At 45.5% G+C, this 12,230-nt stretch overlaps 1 protein-coding gene across 4 annotated transcripts in view; it reads right to left on the bottom strand.

The window, feature by feature from the left end:
* LUZP1 (leucine zipper protein 1) overlaps positions 1-12,230 on the bottom strand; it is a 50,165-nt gene that overhangs the window by 8,619 nt on the left and 29,316 nt on the right. For 3 of the 4 annotated variants that reach the window (XM_083810161.1, XM_083810162.1, XM_083810164.1), the window contains one exon: positions 3,490-6,735. In XM_083810161.1, the coding sequence (XP_083666287.1) occupies positions 3,490-6,630 (3,141 nt within the window). In that variant the 5' untranslated portion in view covers positions 6,631-6,735. Of the gene's footprint in view, positions 1-3,489; positions 6,736-9,033; positions 9,301-12,230 lie in introns of those variants that run through there. The other variant, XM_083810163.1, reaches the window with a different exon arrangement.

The following is a 12,230-nucleotide window of genomic DNA, read 5'->3' on the forward strand; positions in this document are numbered from 1 at the left end:
ATGCCTCGCACCCTAGAATTCACACAGAACACACTCAAGTCCTCGGACAAAATTACTGAGGTATAAAGAAAGAAGAAGGAAAGAAAAAAAACAGTAATATGGCATGATTGGTTGCCTGAGTTGGAAGCTGATGTGGAGTCAGCAAGGATACAGTGGTGATGGGTGCACTTTCTCTTAATCCTTGAGCAGAGGAAAGGAGAGAGCGGGCATCCCTGGATACCGTCAGGGAGACTTCCATGAGACCTCCACCCCCATAAGGTACATATGAAGAAAAGCCTACCTTTAGGTTTTTAATCTAACATCTGTGGCACACCACCCAACTCCAAGGCAGTCACATTAATATCACAGCCACAAGAAAAAAAAAAAAAAGCACATATCTTGCACAGTTGCCGGCTTAATAACAGTTTCCTGTTATTCACTTCTGCACTAACTCAGACACTGCAAATTTTCAGCAAATATCATGCCAGAGAAATACTTATTTCATTATCTGAAACACAGATCATCAGAATGACTGAAGTGCTGCATCTCCTCGTCTTTCATGAAAGCCCAGAGAAGCTGCCTGTAAGCACTAGAGGGAGCAAGTCTTCAAGCTGCAACATCCATCCGTCAGTGCCTACAGCTGCTCCTACAGCACCTATCCAAAGCAGAGCTCCGAAGAGCTTCTGTAGTGCAATATTGCTCAAAGCTGAGCTTGTGTAGCTTGTTTGCTTACATCAGCAATAAAACAAACCGAAGGCTTAATTTACACCTTGTGCCTGGCATCTCCTTACAAGAATTATTTCCACGTGCTCGGTTTGGCTCTGACCCAAAAGACAGGCTGAGGCAGGGGCTAAGCCTCCTGCTCTGCTGCAGCAAACAATCAGACACAATGAGTGTCTCACAGAGAACACAGAACGATGTGTTTTGACAAAACCAGCACCAACCGTGTGTTTTCAAAACAGGATTTTTAAGGCAATCTGAGACTTTGATTATTGGAGCTTGGGGGGGGGGGGTGGGGGGGGGTGGGGGGTGACAGTGACGTCTTTACAGGAAAGCTGAATGTGGAAAGCTGCTCCCAGTGTTAGTTAGCACTGAACAGTGCTGAGTCTTCCACCAATGAAACAGGAACACCTTTATCAGAAACACAGATCCCATCAGAAAAAGACTGCTTCTGATAGTAATTTAAAGATATCCTTCAAAGGCAAATACTTTTTTTTTTTTTTTTCCTGAGGGCATAAACAATATTTTGAGCTGCCCAAAAACAAATAAATGAAACTTGGATTGCTCTGGTATACCTGTGTATCTCCAGTCTTTCAGGGTAACTTCATGCTGCTCATTTACAAGCTATTAATGTACTTATTTTATGGCCATGAATTGAGACTACTGACTACATGGTATCTGGGTGATTTTATTTTTAGGTACGATGCAGAGAGGGACATAACACAACATTCAAAAGCCCTGTGTGAACTAACCACATGTCTGCTTGCCTGCCTACCTATCACTCCACATATGGCCAAGGATGGAAGCTAGCGAGTTCATCAGAGCTAGTCAGACACACAGAGGTTAGGACGCTCTCTATAAGGTACACTTCAGCAGCTGTCACATGCATGCTGCACAGCAAGCAAATTTGAGCTAACTGACCTTGAGACCACCTGCAGACTGTGCTGCAGACCTACACTCAGTCCTGGATGTACTGCTAGGGGAAATACGGGAGAAAAATACGCAAATGCCTAAAGTTTCGTTTTTCTGGGAACTGTTCCTTAGCTAGCATGGTAGCCCGTGAACATCCACATCATTGCCTACCCAAGTTGTGTTTTTTTTTTTTTTTCCCCCCTGCAAGCAACAGATCCTGCAAATGCCTAAAAGCATTGCCAGCTTAGTGAGGTTGACTTGCTTCAGGGTGCTGTCAAAAACTGTTTGGGTTGCACTACATTGAACTACCATGTTCAGAAGAGTTAAATTGGACAGTCAGATCTTCTGAGAGGAAAGGATCGTCTGTTCTCAGCTAAGCCGTTTGGCCAACAAGGCAGATGTCTTCTCACCTTCTCTTTGGGACTCCATGACTGGCTGCATGCTAGCCCAGCTGCAAGGAAGGGCCTCTTCAGATGCAAGACTCATGTTTGTGGGTACCATGAATTCAAACTCCTGGGCCAGTGGGAGGCCCAGGGCTGGTTCTCCCATTTCCTAAGCAACATTACGCAAAAGGAGACTGTCAGTTCTGCCTGGATTCATGGAAGAGAAGTGCAGACTGCTGTAGCACAGCAGTGACCATGGCCAGGGAGAATATTGTCGCTTGGACTCTCACAACTACAGTTGTAACAGAAGTAGGGTTGCACAGACCTTTCTCCCTATGATATCCATTCAAGCACATTGTCTGGGTGATCCCATTCCTCACTGTCCCCTTCAATACAAGAAATTTAGGTTGTTCACTGAGGTTGATGAATGCCAGCAATCATGCCTGATGCATTCTTAGCGTCCAAACACAGCTGGAAAGCCAACTTGCACATTTTACTGCTAGGCAATAGACTATACAGAGTAAATGCAATGGTGCAAAGTGTTCTGTGCCTTTCATTGCCAGAGAAGTGGAATGATTTTGTACATTGGCACCATCTCATCTTTGTCAATGCCACAATCATCTGGTTGTGAATTTGTCCCCTCTGTCAACAGTACTATCAGATTACTCACCTAGGCTCCCCTAGGTGGCTGGAAATGGAAGTGGCTGCTTAGATTAGCTTTAAGTAAAGAGCAGAGGCAGTAGGTGCAGTGGGAATCAGCACATGGTTTAACAGACTGGAGGGCCACTTGGTGCCAGTGGGTGGATTTAAAATATGCTGGGGTCTGCAACTCTATTGGCAAGTGCATCTCACCAGCCACTCTCTGCCCCCACTCAGGTGGACTCCTCATTAGTAACACCCAAAAGAACAGGAAAGGAGGAAAGCCACCCCTGTGGCTCTCACTTTTCAGATAGTGTATTGATACAGACCAAGGAGGTAGCAACCCTCCCATGTAACCAGCCATCACTGGTCTGTTTAGGAGATGTCCAGGAAGCATTTCCAGACCAGAGGCCAGAAGTGGCTCTGGTTTTGCGTGCGGGAAATCATGCAGCCCTTACCAAATAGAGCTAAAGCTGCCCTGAGGCACAAGCCTATAAAAGTCTCGTTTGCCTCATTTTTTTGGTGGTTCTCCAAGCTGACTGTGCCATGCAAAGCCACTCTGAAAAACATCATATCCTACATACGCTGTGACCGTATCTTCTCTGATCTTGGAAAGACCAAATAGACATCAGTTTGTTATTATTCACATAGCATTAAAAGAACAGTGCAAGTAGATCTAATTTCAAGAAATCTAGATTTCTTTACACATACTTTTTACAAGATACTCCACTGAGTTTGACAGGAGTTGGATAAGGGCAGGAAATAAGCTGTAAGAATTCCAAATCACGTGCCCTACAACTAACAGACAACTTTAAAACAAGTTGAAAGGCAAGAGCGCTTAATGTAACACACTTACAGGTAATGTACTTTGGTGCCATGTAGCAGCCACTGTAGGATCACTGGTGTAGCTCCTGCGCGTTAGCAGTTCTGACGCACTTAAGTTACTTTTGGTCCTTCGGGACCCCAGTTCAGGGGCATTCCAGGAATTAGCTGTGGCACTGGTTCTTGCTGAGGTCTGCTCCAAGGAGTTTGTTCGTGCACTGTTCCCTTCCATTTCGGAGAGGTCCACTGAGGACGTGCACTTGTTTGTAGTACTGGAAGCTGCATTTTTCTCTACTTTTGTTTGAGAGTCCTCCACGGAATGTAAGCCTTGTCTTGTTCTCCATGAACTTCTCAGAGTCACATGTTTTGTTTCAGATGAAACTGCATCTGAAGAGCCATGGCTCTTTGAGCTGATTGTCTCTGAAGGCAACTCACTGTTCTTCTCTGAGAGTTCAGTAGTCTTTATTACAATGCTGCTTCTGGAGACCACTGTTTCTGTTCTACCTCTCAGAGCCGCCTCTCCAATTCTGTCGGCCTCAGATAATTTCAGAGCACTTCTATTAACTGATACCTCGAAGGGTGGGGAGAGATTGTTAGTTATTGGCGAGGGTTCATTCAGAGCAACTCTGATGTTGCTGGTGGTAACATGCTTCTCCTTTGCTGCTATGTCTGCACTGGGCCTTGGAGCTGTTGGCTCAGAGGGGAAGATCGTGATGCTGCTTGTCATTTTATTTGTTACCGTTTTAAAACTAGACTTCTGTTTTTCTGACTCTGCCTCAGATGTAGTCCCTCCCATGACTGCCTTCATGTCCTTTTCAACAATTGCAGGTTTAATGATGGCTTTTGATCTCAGAGCTTCTCTTGGGCTGAATGACCTTCTGGATTTAAATCCTCCAGTGCTGGCATCTGATGGTTTTATACACTTGGTGGAGTCTTCATCATGTACAGTGTTTTTGTCATTTTCAAAGAGAGATGCTCTAAAAACTCCCCTGGAATTGGAGAACTGCTTGGAATTGGCTTTCTTCCTTGTCTCAAAATCTGATTGAGTGTTTGCTTTTTTGCTTCTTCCTGTTTCTTCATCTGAATTAAGTTTGTCATGACTACTCCGGATGGTTTTGGAGTCTGTTTTTAAGCCAGCATTTACATGATCTGTTGCTGAAGTTGAAGATTGCTCTGTGTCTTCTTTATCAGGACCTGTAAGAATCTGTAGAATGTCTTCTTGACTCCTTGAGTGATGTGAACGCTTTGTTGGTGAAGGTTTTGCATTTTCAAGTGACATGTCTGTGAATTCTCCTTCCTGGGAAATTATTGCTCTTTTAGCCCTTCCCTCTAAGGGCTGCTTGTGTGATGCTGCAAAGGTGTTCATTGCTTCTGTTTTAGTGCCAATGCAATCTGATGCCAATGTGTGGGAGGAGAGGTGGTACCTGTATGCTGATGCCATGCCATTGGAAGAGGAGTAATTACCCCTGGGGAGCAGTGTGTCCCCCAAGAAGTCACTAACTTCTGCCTGGCTTGTTTTCAGCTTCTCAGCTAAAGAAGCCACTAATTCACCTTTGCTCGACTTGTCATCCCGTATGTCAGTGCTGGTTTGGCAGTTGCCCCGGAGTGTCTGAGATGGCTTTTCAGCCTTGGATCTCAGGCCTGTGTCACCAACGGGTTTAGAAGGTGTTTTCCAAGATTTCTGCTCATGTGCAGCAGGAGGGTATCGACTGAGGACAGATGGCTGCTCCTTTGGTCTCTTCCCCTCGTTCTGCATGATGGAGGCTTCCTTCTGACCAGATGAAAAAGTGGAAACTGAAGATTTCTCTTCCAGTCTTTTCATATCTGTTGCAGCAGCATCCACACTGGATGCTTTTCCTGCTTTTCTGTTCATGAAACTCGGACTGGGTACCTGCTTACCACCATGGCTGTAGCTGTCATTACTGAAGGAGAAATCTCTGTTCTTTACTCTTTCCCGGCGCTGCTGAGGTGAAACCTCCCTTGGCTTGTGCTTGGTGGCTGTTAAATCTGTTGCAACACCTCTGTATTTAGGTCTGTCATGTTTTCCCCTGCTAGAAAAGCTATCTTCATTTTCAACCTCTCCATTTTCCAGATCTTTCTGTTTCTTTATTTGCATTTTTATTTCTTCTAACTGACCAGTTAAGAGTTTGTTTTTATTCTGTTCACTCAAGAAACTGTCTTGCAGGTCATTGTTTTTGGCTCTCACTTTTTTCAATTCTTCTTCTAAAGATTCAAAATGTTTGATCTGAGTTTTAAGTTTCTCAATTTCTTGGGTAAGATCTTTCACTTTGTTGTCTTCCTGATTTTTATTCTTTTGGTTTTCTGATTTATTCCTGGTTTCATTTTCTACATGTTTTAGGTAATCCACACTTCCCTTCCTTCTGGTCTCTTTAGAAGGCAATGCAGAAGTCAAGTCATCTTCAATTCTCAAATCATTTCTGTCAAGGAGATTATTTGATGACCTTTCTAGCAAGTTGGATGCATTTCTAGTTTGATCTGCCCTATTCAGTTTATTGTTTTGTTCTAGTTTCTGTGTTAGCTCCTGGATTATTTTCTCATTCTGCTTTTCTCTTTCATTAAAATGTTTTCTTTCACTGATAAAGGTTAGTGCTAAAGATTTCAGTTTTTCTAACTCACCCGTTAAGCTCTGCTCGGTTTTATCCAGCCTGTCTTCAGATGCTTCAAGTTCTTTAACTTTCACTCGAAGTACTTCTAATTCTGTAGATATCTTTTTGGTCAAATTCTTTTCTTCATTGAGGCTAAGACACAGCTGTGTGCAGTCATTCTTGCTCCTACCAAAGGCCTCCTCCAGTTTCTCCAGCTCTGCCATTCTCCTCTGCAGGTGTTCAATTTCTGACTTCAGTTCTCGGGTGAGGCTCTCTTCCTCTTGAAGTTTTTCTTTCATTAACCGGCACAGCTCTTCAGCTTTCTTAATTTCTTCATCCTTGCCTTCAATCTTTAGCACTCTTTTCCGTAGGGCTTCAATGTCAGCTAGCATGCTGGAATTGCTGCCTTCTGCCTGGATAACTTTGTCCTGGAGGTCAAGCAGCTCATCCTCTGCTTTCTGGAGATTTTTGGTTGCTTCCTCCAGTTCATCAAGGCGACGACTAAGACTCTGCAATTTGAATCGTAGATGCCGATTTGAGGTCTCCTTATAACCTGTAAATTCTGCCATGTTTATTTTTTATTCCTTTTAGGTAGAAGCTTTGCTCAGTCTGGGTGCTTAACACTTTGTATATTCCTGTTATGTTACACTTTCTTTGGAGAGCGGCAACTCACCCTAAAAGAAAAAACACTTAAAATGAGTAGGGAAGCGCAGAATACACATATTATATGTGATATGCATATACATACATATACAAATATTTATATGATTTTTTTAAAATTAAACGTGTTTCTGAGTGCTAAATTAGGAAAAAATAAACTGTGAAGGACCCCTTTGGTTACACAGAATTTCAGAAAATAGTCTGTTACCAATAGCTGATGAAGGAAGTGTCCTCTGCTGTCTGCACAGGCAATGCTTGCCTACCCTGCAGCCCCTCACAGCCAGGGTCAGCAGCTGATACAAGCCTGCCTTTGCACAGGCTCCTGGGTCAGGCACATGCAGGAGCCAGGTCCCTACACAGTCACGTACCTATGCAACTAATGACTCTCATCTCAGCCATTCATGTCTCCTGAAGATTCCTTACAGATGGAGACTCATGGACTATAAATAAGACCTGGAAACTAGAAAATACAGACCCCCAGACATTCAGTGGCTGACAGCAAGTGGGGTTGGAAGGCCGAGCAGGCGGTTCTCAGTGCATGCAGGCCCCCCCCACTAGTTGTGCATGGCCTTGATTCACAGAGGTGAGGGAAGGGAGAAGCTCCCTCATGTCTCTGCTAAGGGACTGCTGCATGCAGCTTGCCTGGCTGCTCCAGCAAGAAACAGGGAGCTCCAGCATACCGGTGAAGGCTGAGAGCTGCTGCCAGCCAGCACTGCCCATCGCTTCCAGTATTTCTCCTGCAGCCGACGTTACTTGGCATCAGACTTTACCTGGGTTGTAATTATGTCCCGAGGACACTGTACCAATGGAGTTTCAAGTTTCCCCTCTCCTGTTTCAAAAGCTGTCGGTGCCATCAGCTGTCACCCATTCACCCACCCAAGAGAGGAGCAGTTGCAAATCCTCATGCTTCTGTTCCTTGTTGCCACTGATGATGAGCAGCAATTACAGTATACGGGCAAGCTCCAACACACTAAATGTAGCTTTCTTCCCAGGTTGGAGATGGCAGGGCTTTTTTCAAACGGCCCTTCTGTGCTCAGCATGGGGTAGCCCGGATGGAGGTGGGAGGATAAGGTATTCTCGTCTGGTTCTCAACATCAGCAATGTCCTGTCCTGGGCTTCAGGTACATCCTACCCATGCAGTGAGAGTGCAAGGGCTAATGCAAGCATGTGGAAGGGGAGGTGACTGCAGCTCTTTGACCTGCGCCCTTGCTCAGGCTGTCTTGAAGCAGGATATGGCCTCCAGCATTTCTGTCGGAGCTCTCTGCAGAGGAAACGCTCAGGAGTTTCCTATTTCACAGTGCCAAGAGGTGAACAGCAGGATGTGGGGAGGAGACAGTGCTGGTAAAGGAGACTGCCGTGCCCCAGCACAAAGCCTTTGATCGAAGGTGATTCATTTCCTGATGGGCAAAGGGGACTGCAGTGCAAACAGGCACCAGTGGCACACACCAGGCAATTGCCATGCACACCAGGCACCCTGAGTGCATATCAGACACCCACGGCATGCATCAGGCACCCGCTGTGCACACCAGGCACCCTGTGGTCCCTCTTCTGCGGGATGACTCTCACCAACATATTTGCTCAGTCTCACGCACACCAGGAAGCTGAAAGGAGCACTGTAAAGAGCAAATGAACAGGAACCTCGGGCCCCCTGTATGTACTGGGGTGTCTGGACTTGGCTGTACACGTGTCCGCTCCCTCACTATGGTGGTCACATCCCACGCCTGAGCCACCCTCCCTTGCGCTGCCTACAGACCACAAAGGCCACATAGGCCACAGCCCTGCTGAGCGGCCGACAGCTTTGGCTGCAAATAGGAAAGGCTGTTCAGACCCAGGCAGGATCCCATCAAGAAACGTCACCAGAATGTCACAAGAAAGGGCAAAGCAACTTTGCAGCACCATGAAAAACAACACTGTTCCCAGCATGCCTTGGAAAGGGAGTTAATGGTTAACTCGGCGTCAGGCACCAGTCAGGAAGCACAGTCAGACCCAGCCTTCAGTAACAGCAGCTGCATTTCAGACTGGCTGTCAGGATGCAATCCTGCAGGAGCTTCACATGGGCTCAAATGTGGGACTCTCAGCAGTGCTTGTGCACAGCACTGACTTTCAGGCCACAGCTCTTGCAGGTTGCTTCTGCAGAGCTCGGCAGGTGAGGGCTGTGTGCTGCCTGTGAGCACTGCACCAGTCTGGGGAACAGCTCTGGTTTCCAAGTGACAGGCTCCTCACCATGGAAAGATCACAGCGGCTTTGCAAGCTCTGTCAGTGAGACTGGCCTCACAACCCCCGTCTTAAGAAAAGGTGGAAAATGAAGATACCTCCAAAGGCAGGTGCGCAGAGGGGTCAGGGAGCTGGATCTCCCTCTCCTCCTTCTTATTCTATTCCTGCAGAATCAGCTGTCATCTAGATAGAGTTGAATCTCTCCTCTCACACCCTCGGGGTCCTTAGGAAGCTGCATCATGAAGAGCAGTAGGTCAAGTTCAGTGAGCTACTGCTTGCAGAGAGAGGCCCTTGCCCTCAAAGACAGGGGACTTCTGAGAATAAATTATCTCCCTGGGCAGTGACCTGGCATGGTCTGATGGAATCTACAACAGGAAGAACAGGGGTTATGGGCACAGACCCCTGGGAAGGGATGCACTATTGCAGCTAAACCACCCTTAAACTAACTTGTTCCAAATCACCCTCCCGAAGTTGGTTCCTGCAGATTTGGGACCATGGCTAGGTAATTACCTGCCCTTCTATCTGTACCTGGTAATGCTTGGTGAAGAGCTTGGCGGGAATTAAGAGTCAAGAATTAGACCTTCAGGCTACACTGTCAGAGCCCATGGGTCACAAAGAGCAGGAGAGGGATGTTGAGACACTATCCCAAGAGTCATTGATGCCAAAGGCTGCTCAGAATCCCAGAGGAGAACCTGATTTCTAAAGAAAAATTCAAATCTTTGAATGAAACTGAAAATTGAACTCAGTAATTAATTCTGAAAATGGTGAGGGAATGGTAGATCTCATGGCAGAAGAATCCCAGAATACGTGCCTTCAAGGTCAAAGGGACCTTCTGAGATGTTGCCTTCCCCATAAACCTTCCCATATGTCTGGAATTAAGGGCCCTCCCAAGACTGCATCTGCTGAGACCACTTGTCTTTGCATCCTGTCTTCTGTGCCAAATTCACTGTTCCACTCAACAGCAGCTTGGGGTCACTGGAGAGCTCTCTCTCATAGGCTTCGAAGCCTCCCAACTATTCAAATCTTCCTCTGTAGGAGACAATAACCAGGACTTACCTCATTGCCAGAGTACTCAGAGGCAGAGCAAACAACCTGCTCTGATGGGATCTCACCTTTGATTTATATTTAGAATTAATGGTTCCAAAATTTTAACTGTGGCAGCTGGTTCCTCTGCCCTCTGGTTAACTGTCTGTTGCATAGGGAACATTTAAACCTAACAAATCAGAAATGATGGGCCCCCAGGTGCACCTCATGTCACATAAAACTCATTTCCCCACAGTCCATCCTCACATTTTGCCATGTACTCCACCTGGTTTCCTCAAAAACAGCCAGACTGCCCTGATAAGTCGTCTTCTGAAGAGAGAGACCTAGTCTGTAACACCAAACAGACAGTGGGATTCTCAGTGCTTGGGAGACTCCCCAAAACAATCTCACCTGATTATGGCACCAAATATCTGCTCCTTGGGTGTTGAAACATTTTTTCTCAAAACTTTTTTGGGGTATCCTATGTCCTGTATCTTATTTGATGTCTCTCAAGAGTAGTTATTTTATTTATTATATTTATTACCCCTCTGACAGGCATCAAATAGGGAACAGTTGGAAGATCTTGAAGCAAGTGATACAGGACAACTTCTAAGATAAAGACATCCTATGATGTGGTAGCAAACATCTCCAGGATCTTCAGAACCCTTGAAGTCTGTAGCTAAACCAGCGATGGGCTCTGTGTGGCTTGGTAAATCACACACAACTGCCCTTTGGGATCTCCCATAACCACCTTGAACTCTGCAGAAGCTATGTGGGAACATTCCTAGCCTCACTGAGCCCCACAAGGACATCCTTCATATTCCAGCCAAACAGCCAAATTGCTGCCACACACAGGTACACATGTTCCCCCTGCCTAGAGTCGCTGAGGCCTTGAGCTCCTTTTCTATCTGACCCAACCTTTCCTGTAGAAATGACTCATAACTAATGATTTCAGAAGCTAAAAAAAAAAAAAACAAAAAAAAACAACTCACACACTGTGAGAACTGAGTCAAAGTTAAAGCCCTCTCTGTTGTCTTTTGCTAATATATCACAAGCTTTTTAATATACGAATACAGTGATGGATAAACACTACGAAAATCAACTTATTTTGGCCTTCTAAGGTGGGATTTCTCTGCTTTAAGTCACACTGCTACAAGGTTTATATATCTGAGTTGGTCATGTTCTCCAGACAATGGCATGGCATATTCAGAGGACATTCATTTCATTCTGAAAGCAGATTCTAGAAGACCAGATAACGTACCCTCCACCTCTCTCCATGGAAGGGGAATAAGCAGCTCAGGCTTAAATGGCAAAAGTGATGGGAAATGAATCCCAAGTAAAGATTGATTTCTGGATATGACAAGAATCCTAACTCATGAAGGCTCTCAGTGAAGAGTTGCACATTTCTAAACAACCAGACTTGGGACGGATCTCTTGGATGAGATTTAATTAACATACTTCACAGTCATAAATCTGCAAATTTCAGATAAAGAAAACCCATCACAGCTCCCTACATCTTGTACACCTTTATAAGGGATCTGGTGCTTTGTCTAGTGCTTTTGTATTCTTTAGAAGAGTTCCAAGCAGCATGCCATCCTTGGAGCAATCCCAGCCTCACAAGCCTCTTATCAATAGGGTGTTTTATTATTTTTACACTACGCTACTTTCTTCTTTTAATATATTTTATTGTGGAGGAATCCCAAAGAACAAAGGGCTGCTATTGCCTTCCTAAGAAACACAGGCCATAGAGTTTCACCTACAAAACCCAACACTGAACCGTACAGTAGTACTCTTCAAAGTATGTGTGCAGCAAGACCTGCTTTCCCAAAGCTATTTGAAAAGCAACGTGTCAAAAGATGTACTGACTCATAACATTCAAAAGGGAAGATAGGACACGTATGTATGTACTATGTGTTTGACCTGGTCAAACTGAGGCACAAGAGGGAAATACACAGGCAGTGGAAGCAGGGACATGTGGCCTGGCAAAGTACAGGGATGCTGTCTGGATGTGCAGGGATGGGATCAGGAAAGCCAAGGCACGGATGGAACTGAGCTTGGCAAGGGATGAGAAGAATGGGAATGGGAAGGGATTCTATAGGTACATTGCCCAGAAAAGAAAGGCCAAGGAGAGTGTCCCCCTTCTGATGGATGAGAAGGGAGAACTGGTAGGAACAGACATGGAGAAGGCTGAGGTACTCAACAACTTCTTTGCCTCATTCTTCACTGTCAGTCAGGTTTCCCACCTCTCTTGTTTCCCTGAACCCACAGATGG

This window comes from Anser anser, assembly GCF_964211835.1.
Source record: "Anser anser genome assembly, chromosome: 24".
NCBI classification, from domain to species: domain Eukaryota; kingdom Metazoa; phylum Chordata; class Aves; order Anseriformes; family Anatidae; genus Anser; species Anser anser.